Here is a 12592-nt window from a genome sequence, read left to right on the forward strand (position 1 = left end):
GGCAACCAACAGAATGGGAAAAGATCTTTACCAACACCACATCAGATAGAGGCCTAATATCCAAGGTTTACAAGGAACTGAAAAATCTAGACTCCAGAGAATCAATTAACCCTATTAAAAAATGGGGTACAGAGCTAAACAAAACTTCTCAGTTGAGGAACACCGAATGTCGGAGACACATCTGAGGAAGTACTCCACATCCTTAGCCATCAGGGAAATGCAAATCAAAACAACCCCGATATTCCACCTCACACCAGTCAGATTGGCCAAGATCCAAAATTCAGATGACAGCATATGCTGGTGAGGCTGAGGAGAAAGAGGAACACTTCTCCACTGTTGGTGGGGTTGCAAACTAATACAACCACTCTGTAAATCTGTCTGGTGATACCTCAGAAAATTGGATATAGTACTACCTGAAGACCCAGCTATTCCACTTCTGGGCATATACCCCAGAGACACTTTAATACACAACAAAGATATATGCACCACAATGTTCATAGCAGCTCTATTTATAATAGCCAGAAGCTGGAAGGAACCCAGATGTCCTTCAGAAGATGAATGGATACAAAAATTGTGGTACATATACACAATGGAATACTACTCAGCCACCAGAAACAATGACTTTACCAAATTCTTAAGAAAATGGCTGCATCTAGAGAATATCATCCTGAGTGAGATAACCCAGTCACAAAAGAACAGACATAATATGCAGTCACTGTTAGTGAGATGCTAACCCCAGAGACTTGCACTCCCCCAGAAACAACTCACAGACTGTATGAAGTCCAAGAAATATAGAAAACAATACAAAACAAAAAATATTTACAAAACAAGAAATCTTTAACTATTTCCATGTTACATTTTGTTTTACATGTACTTTAGCTCATTGTAACTATTAAGTTTTCAAGGCATACTATCAAACCTTTAAAAAAATCAAGTACTGACTAAAAAATATATTCATATAGTTTTATGTAAAAATTGTGTTAAAATCTGACAAAAGTACTGACAAAAAATGTGTAATTTTAAGAAAAAAATGTTTAAAATATGTACATTTATTTGTTTGGTAAAATAAAGTTGAAAAAAAAAAGAACAGGAGGAAAAGCAAAAAGAATTAGAAGCTTTTAAAGAGGAAACCAGAAAAACACTCAAAGAACTCAAAGAACTAGGGAAAACAGAACCAAAGAGATGAAAAAATGGAAGAAGGAATTTAAAACAATAATGGAAACAATAAAGAAGACACTAAAAGAGACAACCCTTGAGATAGAAATCCTAAAAAGGAAATCAGGATTCACAGATGCAAGTATTTCCAAGAGACTACAATAGATGGAAGAGAGAATCTTGGGGGCCGAAGAAAACATTGAAAACAGAAAAAACAGTCAGAGAAGATGCAAAAACCAAATAGCTCCTAACTCAAAATGTGCACGAGATCTGGGACACAATGAGAAGACCAAACCTAAGCATAATAGGAAGAGAAGAGGGCAAAGAATATCAACTAAGAGGCACAGTAAATATCTTCAACAAAATCATAGAAAAAAACTTACCTACCCTTAAGAATGAGATGACCATGAGCATAAAACAAGCTTACCAAACTCAAGTAGATTGGTCCAAAAAAGAAATTCCTACCGACACATAATAGTCAAAACACCAAGTGCCCAAAGTAAATAAAGAATATTAAAAGCAGTACGGGAAAAAGACCATGGAACATATAAAGGCAGACCAATCAGAATCACACCCGATTTCTCAACAGAGACTATGAAAGCCAGAAGAGCCTGGACAGACATCATGCAGACCCTAAGAGAGCACAGGTGCCAGCCAAAGCTGCTATACCCAGCAAAACTCTCAATCACCATAGATGGAAAGACTAAGATATTCCAAAACAAAACTAAATTTACACAATATCTGACAACAAACCCAGCACTACAAAGTTTTATAGGGGGAAAACCCAATACAAAGAGGGGAACTATATCCTAATAAAAACAAGAAAACTCCCAAGCAAAAAAACCTAAAGAAAAAAGACATACAGACACAAGTCAAACCCCAAAAGCAAAAATAGCAGGAAACAGCAACCACTATTCCTTAATATCTGTTAATATAAATGGACTCAATTTTCCCAATAAAAAAGATATAGGCTATCACACTGGATATATAAACAAAACCCAGCAATTTGCTGCATACAGGAAACTCATCTCAGAGACAAAGACAGACACTATCTCAGAGTAAAAGGTTGGGAAAAAAACTTCCAAGAAAATGGCCCCAATAAGCAAGCTGGAGTGGCCATTCTAATATTGAATAAAGTAGATTTTCAACCAAAAGTTATTAGACAAGATAAGGAAGGACACTTTTTACTCAATACAGGGGAAATCTGTCAGGAGGAACTCTCAATCCTTAACATATATGCTCCAAATACAAAAGCACCAATATTTATAGAAGAAACCCTACTAAAGCTCAAAAAAAAAAAAAAAAAAAAAAACATTGGCCCCACACAATAATAGATGGAGACCTCAATACTCCACTCTCAAGAATGGACAGATCAGAAAAACAAAAATTGAACAAGGACACTGTAAAACTGGCAGACTATGAACCAACTGGAATTAATAGATATCAACAGAACATATCTTCCTAAAACAAAAGAATACATCTTCTCAGCACCTCAAGGCACCTTCTCGAAAATTTACCACATAATCGGTCACAAAACGAACCTCAGTAGATATAAGAAGATTGTAATACTACCATGCAACCTTTCAGATTGCCATGGTCTAAGGCTGGTCTTTAATAACAACAAAGACAACAAAAGGCCCACATACAGATGGAAACTAAATTATGCTCTATTAAACAATAGCAGGGTCAAAGAAAAAAATACAGAAAGAAATTAAGGATTTTCTAGAATTCAATGAAAATGAAAACACAACATACCCAAACCTATGGGATGCAGTGAAAGCAGTACTGATAGGAAACTCAAAACTCTGAGTGCTTCCAAAAAGAAACTGGTGAGAGTATACATCAGCAACTTGACGGCACAGCTGAAAGCTCTAGAACAAAAGGAAGCAGATACACTCAAGAGGAGTAGAAGGTAAGAAATAATCAAACTTAGGGCAGAAATAGACCAAATAGAAACAAAAAAAAAAAACATCCAAAGAATCAATAATACCAAGAGCTGGTTCTTTGAGAAAATCAAAAAAATTGATAAACCCTTAGCCAGACTAACTGGGGGGCAAAAGAGAGTATCCAAATTTTAAAAATCAGAAAGGAAAGTGCAGAAATAAGAACTAAAACTGAGAAAATTCAAGAAATCATCAGATCCTACTACAAAAGCCTATACTTAACAAAGATGGAAAATCTGGAGAAAATAGATGAATTCCTAGACAGACACAAAATACTAAAGTTAAATCAGGACTAGATAAAGCATCTGAATAATCCCATAACACCTAAAGAAATAAAAGCAGTCATCAAAAGCCTCCCAACCAAAAAAAGCCCAGGTCCAGATGGGTTCAGTGCAGAATCTTATCAGACGTTTATTGACGACATAATACCAATATTCTCCAAACTATTCCACAAAATAGAATCCAATGGAACACTACCTAATTCATTTTTTGAGGCTATATCACCCTCATTCCTAAACCAAACAGCGACCCTACAAGGAAAGAGAACCTCAGACCAATCTCACTTATGAACATTGATGCAAAAATACTCAACAAAATCCTTGCTAAACAAATCCAAGAACACATCAAAATGATCATTCACCATAATCAAGTAGGCTTCATCTCTGGGTTACACGGATAGTTTAATATAATGAAATCCAGCAATGTAATCCAACATATAAACAAACTCAAAGAAAAAAACCACATGGTCATCTCACTAGATGCTGAGAAAGCATTTGACAAAATTTAACACCCCTTCATGTTAAAAGTTCTAGAAAGAACAAGAATCCAAGGCCCATACATAAACTTAATAAAAGCAATACACAGCAAACCAACAGCCAACATCAAACTTAACAGTGGGAAACTTGAAGCAATCCCACTAAAATCAGGGACTCGACAAGGCTGCCCACTCTCACCCTACCTATTCAACATAGTACTGGAAGCCCTGGCTGGAGCAATTAGACAGCAAAAGGAAATCAAAGAGATACAAATTGGAAAGGAAGAAGTAAAAACATCACTATTTGCAGATGACACGATAATATACTTAAGCGACCCTACAAATTCCACCAGAGAACTCCTACAGCTGATAAACAAGTTCAGTAAAGTGGCTGGATACAAAATTAACTCAAACAAATCAGTAGCCTTCATATATTCAAAGGACAAACACGAGGAGAAAGAAATTAGGGAAAAGATACCCTTCATAATAGTCACAAAAACTATGAAATACCTTGGTGTGAGTCTAACTAAGCAACTAAATGACCTTTATGACAATAACTTCAGATCTCTGAAGAAGGAAATTGAAGAAGAATTCAGGAGATGGAAAGATCTCCTAGGCTCATGGATTGAAAGGATCAACATTCTAAAAATTGCCATCTTACCAAAAGCAATCTACAGATTCAATGCAATCCCCATCAAAATTCCAACCCAGTTCTTCATTGAGTTGGAAAGAGCAATGTGCAATTTCATCTGGAATATTAAAAGACATAGAATAGCAAAATCCTTCCTCAACAACAAGAAAACATCTGCGGGAATCAATATCCCTGACCTCAAGCTATATTAAAAGCCAATTGTGATGAAAATTGCATGGTACTGGTACAGAAATAGGCATATGGATCAATGGAATAGAATAAATGATCCAGAAATGAGCCCTCATGTATATGGTCACCTGATTTTTGACAAAGGGGCTGTAAACATTCAATGGAAAAAGGACAGCCTATTCAACAAATGGTGTTGGTCCAAATGGCACTCGGCATGCAGAAGAATGAAAATAGACCCTTTCTTATCTCCTTGTACAAAGCTCAAGTGCAAGTGGTCATACATCTCCACATTATACCAGGTACACTGAAACTATTAAATGAGGAAGTAGGGAAAACCTTAAAACACATAGGCACAGGAGAAAATTTTCTGAAGAAAACACCAATGGCTCAAGCTCTAAGGTCAAAGATTTAGAAATGGAACTTAATGAGATTGCAAACTTTCTGTAAGGCTAAAGACACTGTCAAGAAAACAAAATGGCAGCCAACAGAGTGGGTAAAGATATTTACCAACCCCACATCAGATAGATGACTAATATCCAAGGTATACAAAGAACTCAAAAAGCGAGCACCAGGGAATCAAACAAACATATTAAAAAATGGGGTACAGACTTAAACAAGAAGTTCTCAATTGAGGAATATCGAATGGATGAGAAACTTAGGAAGTGCTCAACATACTTAGCCATCAGGGAAATGCAAATCAAAACAACCCTGAGATTCCACCTCACACCAGTCAGATTGGCCAAGATCCAAAACTCAGATGACAACAGATGCTGGTGAGGATGTTGAGAAAGAGGAACACTTCTCCACTGTTGGTAGGGTTGTAAACTGATACAACCACTCTAGAAATCAGTCTGGTTGTTCCTCAGAAAAATGGACATAGTACTACCTGAAGTCCCAGTTATTTCATTTCCGGGCATTTACCCCAGAGACCCTACAAAATACAACAAAGATACATGCACCACAATGTTCATTGCAGCTCTATTTATAATAGCCAGAAGCTGGAAAGAACCAAGATGTCCTTCAGTAGATGAATGGATACAAAAATTGTGGTACACTTACACAATGGAGTACTACTCAGCCACCAGAAACAATGACTTAACCAAATTCTTAAGATAATGGCTGCATCTAGAGAATATCATCCTGAGTGAGATAACCCAGTCAGAAAAGAACAGACATAATATGCAGGCACTGATAATGGGATACTAACCCCAGAAAGCTCTGAACACCCCAGAAACAAGTCACAGACTGTGTGAAGTTCAAGAAAAAGAAAGAATATATTTTAATTAAAATAGAACTGTATCTCCTCCCCCTTTCCTTCATACAACCCCTCCCAGTTTCTCTCCTATTCCCTCAAATAATAACCTCTTTTCCTATATTATTGTTACATATAAACATATGTATATGTACTCACAAATACTTAATTACAACCTTAAAATGTATTCATATACTTTTATGCAAAAATGCTTAAAATTTGTACATTTATCTTTGTTTTTTAAAATAAAGTTTTTCAATAAAAAAAATTTTTAAAAAGTAATCCACTACTTGCTGTGGTGGTAGTGTTGGGTTCTGATGTTGCCAAGTTGTCTTGGTTTCCACTGCATAGGTTCTTTTGCTTTCCTCTTGACATCTTGTTGTCTCTGATTGTAGGTGATCTTGTTGCCTCTAACTGGAGCCTGTCTCTCCTGTCCATCTGAGGGTTTGTAGACTCAGGAAGGAAATTGCTTTGGGTGTTTATGTCTTTGTGGGAACATAGTGAGTTCTGATTGCAGTGACTCTGTTCTGTCTCTATGGGCTCAGGTGGGAGAGTTCTAGCAAGACTTCTCTAGGGGCTCAGTCATGTGTAGGTGAGTCCTGAATCTTGATCATGGTCACTTTCCTTTATTACATGTTTTAATGGGCATAATTTATAAAAGCTGTGATTTAAATAACATAAATTAGTGTTCTAAGTTTTCATATTAACTATCAAACCCATAATAATGAAAGCAGAAACAGTCTAATTATTGTAAAAGACAATTATTTTTTATTTTAACTTTTCTTTCTTTTTATTTATTATTCTCCTGTGCAATACATCCCAAATTCAAGTTCCCCTCTCCCACTTCCCCTCTTCTCCAGACCTTTCTGTTTCCCTTCTGAAAAGAGCAGAACTCCCAGGATGTCAATTGAACATGGCATGACAGATGCAATAAGACTAGGTAGGCATAAACCCTCATATCAAGGCTGAACAAGGAACCACTACATTGATTTCCAATATGGATGTACATATTTACACTCCCACCAGCAATGGAGCAGTGTTCCCCTAGCTCCTCACCAGCATGGGCTGTCTCTTGTGTTATTGATCTTAGCCATTCTGACAGGTGTAAGATAGAATCTCAAAGTAGTTTTGATTTGCATTTCCCTGATAGATAAGGATATTGAACATTTAAGTATTTCTTAGCTATTCCTTAATTAAGATGTTTCTGTTCAGATATGTATGCCATTTTAAATTCGATTATTTACTTTATTAATGTTTAGTTTCTTGAGTTTTTTTTTCCTGAATTTTGTATATTAGCCCTGTCTTGGATGTAGAGTAAGTGAAAATCTTTTTACTTCTGTGTATTATTGTTTTATCATGCTGAGGCCCTGCCCTGACCTTTTGTAAAATGGTACTTGTCCAACACAGTGTTTGACGAAAAATAAAGACTGATAATCCTTGGCCTTATAATTTTATTATTTGTACTTAAATAAGCACCATTCTCTTACTCTGTAACTCAGTTGAGGTGAAGTCTCTTGGGACCTTGCCTCTCAGAACTTACTCATACAAGACCATGAAAAGATGATCAGCTATCTCCTGGGAAGTCACCTAGCCTTAGCTTTTCCTAGATGGCTCCTGGTAGTATAGTTGCCTTACAGAAGGTTTTCAGTTTCATGAGGTTCTATTCATTAATTGTTGACTTTAGTGCTTGTGCTATCAGTGTTCTGTTTAGGAATTTACCTTCTCTGCCAATCAATTAAAGGATATTTTCTACTTTCTCTTCTGTCAGATTCAGTGTGTCTGGTTTTATTTGAGGTCTTTGATCCACTGGACTTAAGTTTTGTACAGAGTGATAAATATGGATCTATTTACATCTTACTACATGTAGACATTCAGTTTGACCGTCACCATTTGTTGGTAATTCTTTTTGTTTCTAATAGGTATTTCTGGATTTTTATTAAAAAGAAAACAGGTGTCCATAGGTGTTTGGATTGATTTCATTAATTAATGTGTCTGTTTTTATGTTAACACTATGCATTTTTGTTATCATAGCTCTGTAGGACAGCTTCAAATCAGGGTTGGTGAGTTGAATCTGGAAGTTCTTTTATTGTTTAAAATTGTTTTAGCTATTCTGATATTTTTTTGTTTTTATATATGAAATTGAGTATTGTACTTTCAAGGTCACAAAGAATTGTGTTGAAATTTTGATGGAGATTGCATTGAATTGGTAGATAGCTTTTGGTATGATGGACATTTCCACTATAATAATTCTACCAATCCACGTGCATGGAAGATATTTTCATCTTTAGATATCTTTTCAATTTCATGAAAGATATTTACATGGCAAATATTTAGCTTTGTAAATTTGTTATTGAATGAGAGAGTCAAAGTTTTTGCCTCCCCCTCCAACCCCTTAATCTGAAGACTGAACCCAAGGCCTGGCAGTTGTTAGGCAAAAACTACTACACTAAATTCACAAACCCGAAGTTGTTTAAATGCATTTTATGTTTTTTATAACTAGTTAATTATACCAACTATAATTATAGTTAACTACACTAAGTTGTATGAGTAGAAATATGTGCAGTGCCAAGGATATAAGAAAATCTGCTTCCCTTTATGTTTTATCTTCCTTTCATTTTTACTCATGTTATAAATACAAACTATAGTTAAGAGTCAGTTAAAGTAAATTATTATGAACTAGTTGAATCATTATATGTATAGTTAAAAGAAAACACTCTTTGAGATTTTTTGAGGTATTTCTTTCTATACTCTACTGAGGGCTAGCCAAGAACTCATGTCAACCCACCCTCCTGTATCTCCCAAGTGCTGGGATATCATGCATGGACCATTGTGTCCCAAAGAATTCTCTTGAACCCACTTTTGTTAATTACTTGAAATTTCTTTGATAGTAGAGGTGAAAGCAAAAATTATTTTCTGTTAATAACTTCTCATTGTTAAGTATTTATTAGTCTACACTATGTATGAGTTTTGTAGGAAACATCTTCAAAAACACACTAGGTTATTTGAGGGATATGATAGTTATCATTAAAATTCGTCATTATGTTTTCATATTTCTGTGCTTTTTATTGCTGATGTTCTTGTTTTGATACAGTATCATCTGTATTCATCCTGGCCATAAAATTACTGTGTAGTTGAGAATGATTATAAATTCCTGATTGTCCTGTCTTCACCACCTAAGTACACCACTGTTTAGGTTTGGTTATTTTTTTTAAAACAAGGTTTCTCTGTGTAGCCATAGCTTTCTTGGGTCTTGCTCTGCAAACCAGGTTGACTTTGAACTCTCAGTGATCTTCCTGCCGCTGCCTCCCAAGTGCTGGGTTTAAAGATGTGAACCACCACCACCACCTGTTTCTAGCTTTTTATTTTTGAGGAATTATTTTGCCTTATGTTTAACTTGTGATTAGCTTACCAATACAGTACATTTTACATACTAAGACTTTTTAATATAAAGTAGTTGTATACTGCCTTTGTCTTTATTATCTATAATTTTAATAGTTGTGAAAATTATTTTTCTCTACATTCACATATAGAGCAATGTGGCTCTGCAGAGTAGTTCAAAAATACTTTGTGCAGTAATGGTGAGATATGTATCTTCAAGTCTACCATTTGAGAAGCTGAGGTAGGAGGATCATGAGCTTATATCCAGTCTAGATCACTTAGATCCTTTTGAATAAATGCATTAGAACATATGTTAAGTTATGATATGATGATGTCTTTAGATCCAAATTTCTTCCAACTGTTAGATGGATTTCTCTGTGTTTGTCATTACATTGGAACAAACACAGTGACTTAGTTAAGGTTTTATTGCTATGAAGAGACACCATAACCACAGCAGCTCCTATAAAGGAAAACATTTTAATTGGAACTAGCTTACAGTTTCAGAGGTTTAGTCCATTATTGTCATGGTAGGAAGCATAGCAGCACACAGGCTATTGAACTGGAGGATCTGAGAGTTCTACATTCTGGTCTCAAGGCAGCAAAAGGAGACTGTGTGTCACACTGGGGATAGTTTGATCCTAGGAGATCTCACAGCAACACACTTTCCCCAACAAAGCCACAAATACTCCAGCAAGGTCACCATTCCTAATAGTGCCACTTTCTATGGGTCAATCATTCAAACATATAAGTATATGGGGGTCATAACTATTAATACCATCATAGCCTGCTAAAAGATTGTATGTATGTATGTATGCATGCTTAACATATAGAGTCTCACATGAACCACATCTGGTGTTTCAATTTCCTTTTCAGTTTCAGATGAACCTGTTTTCAATTCAGATTCAACATCTACGCATACATGGATTTTCTCACTTGTGTATTCAGAGTCATTCACCTTAGTTTGTAAATGTGTCACTGATAATATTTTTGTATGATGTCATCCTAATGAATTTCTGCATGCTCTGCTAACTCTACTCCATGTATGGTACAATGTGGTGACTTTTAGGAGCCATAGACCACACCACAGCAAAACTGAAAAACCATCAGAGGAAATTAATTATTTCAGTGTATGCAATTACTCAAAATGTATGTATACAGAGAATAGAGAGATATCATTAATAAAGTGCATAGTGCAGATGCACATGGAGCTAAACACAGATCACCAGAATTTACTTTATAAAAAAACTGAGTGCAGTGGTGCATCTTCATCTGTAATCCCAGCACTGGGGAATAGAGATGGCTAGATCTCAAGAACTTGTTGTCCAGATAGTCTAGCTAAAATGGTGAAATTCATGTAAAATGAGAGACCCTCTTTCTAAAGGTAAGATGGAAAGTAATAGAAGAAGACCTCTGAGAGTTTTACATGTGAATATGCAAGTAGCTTCCCATTTAAGTAAAAATACAAACAGCCTAGGTATATCATTAATTTTGCTTTGTTTCAGTTCAGATAATTTCCCATGAAACAGTAGAGTACTCTCAGGGTAAAGGGGAAATCTGAGCAACATTTATTGCTATGCATGTCTTATAACTTATGCTATTCTTATTTTTCTCATGTTCACAATTGTAGAGACCAAAGTCTGCAAGCAAAGAAGAGAGAACCAAGAAGTATGGAAAATCAGGAAAGAAAAAAGATAAAGATTCAGAAAGGTAAAACATAAAGATATGTGATTTTTTTCTTCCTAAGGTTGTAAAAAATGTACCTAAGTCACAGTTTTTTTTAAAAAAATAACAAATATAGAGTTTTATATCAGGCCAGGATATGACTTCAAAAGTCAAAAAGGAAAGAACAAGGAACTGTTACAGGATTACAGGTGGGGAGTGAACTGGAAGAGGTAAGGGGTTCTACTATTACTACTTATTACATTACATACTACTTAAAATAGTCATTAATTCCATATGGCTTAAGTGATAAACAAATAAATATTTTTTCAAGCCAACTTTTCAATTTTATGATTAAAATGTAAAGTGACTGACATTTTGAAAGTGTACTTGTCATTTTTCTTCCTTGACCAATTATCTTCTTCGAAGAACTTCTACAACTCATAAACAACTGTGGTAAAGTGGCTGGATATAAAATTAACGGAAACAAATCAGAAGCCTAGCTTTATAAAAATAATAAATAGGAAACAACACCCTCCACAATAATCACAAATAATATGAAATATCTTAGTGTAACTCTAACCAAACAAATGAAATATCTGTATCACAAGAACTTCAGGTCTCTGAAGAAAGACATCAAAGAAGACCTCAGAAGATGGAAAGTTCTCCCATTCACACGGAAAGGTAGGATTAGCACAGTAAAAATGGCCATCCTACCAAAAGCAATCTACAAATTCAATGCAATCCACATCAAAATGCCAACACAATTCTTCACAGACATGGAAAGAGCAATTCTCAACTTCATATATAAAAACAAAAAAATCCCAGAATAACAAAAACTCTCAACAATCAAAGAACTTCTGGGGGAAATCACCATCTCTGACCTCTTGTTATACTACAGAGAAATAATGATAAAAACTGCATGGCATTGGTACATAGACAGACAGGTCAATAATCAGTGGACCAGAATTGAAGACCCAGAAATAAACCTATACACTTATGGACGCTTAATCTTTAACAAAGAAGCCAAAGCAATAAAATTGAAAAAAAATTATCTTCAATGAATGGTGTTGATCTAACTGATGGTCTGTATGTAGAAGGATGCAAATTGATTCATATTTATCTCCTTGTACAAAACTCAAGTCTATGTGGATTAAGTATCTCCACATAAAACCAGATACACTGATTCTATAGGGAGAAAGTGAAAAATAACCTTGAATGCATTGGCACAGAAAAAAAATTCCTAAATAGAACACTCAGGATCCAGCTCTAAAATCAACATTAACAAATGGGACCTCATGAAATAGAAAAGATTTCATCAGGTTAAAGAAACTGCCAATAGGACAAAACAGGGACCTACAGATTGGGAAAAGCTCCTTATTAACCCTACATCCAATAGAGGGCTAATATCTAAAATATACAAAGAACTAAAGAAGTTAGACTCCAAAAGTCAAATAACCTAATTTAAAAAAATGGGGTACAGAGCTAAACAGAGAATTCTAAACAGAGGAATCTCAAATGGCTGAGAAGCTCTTAAAGAAATGTTCAATATCCTTTATCATTATGGAAATGCAAATCAAAACAACCATGAGATTCTACCTTACACCAATCAGAATGGTGAAGACCAAAAA

At 35.2% G+C, this 12592-nt stretch overlaps 1 protein-coding gene across 1 annotated transcript in view; it reads left to right on the forward strand.

The window, feature by feature from the left end:
* The window catches only part of LOC308436303 (coiled-coil domain-containing protein 7-like), a gene marked incomplete at both ends in the record, with an annotated part of 99885 nt that overhangs the window by 70424 nt on the left and 16869 nt on the right, over positions 1 to 12592 (forward strand). Inside the window, one exon of the mRNA XM_080937162.1 lies at positions 10930 to 11009. Coding sequence (XP_080793288.1) covers positions 10930 to 11009 — 80 coding nt within the window. The remainder of the gene's footprint in view (positions 1 to 10929; positions 11010 to 12592) is intronic.

The sequence above is a fragment of the Micromys minutus genome, assembly GCF_963924665.1.
Source record: "Micromys minutus genome assembly, chromosome: 24".
Taxonomy (NCBI): Eukaryota; Metazoa; Chordata; class Mammalia; order Rodentia; family Muridae; genus Micromys; species Micromys minutus.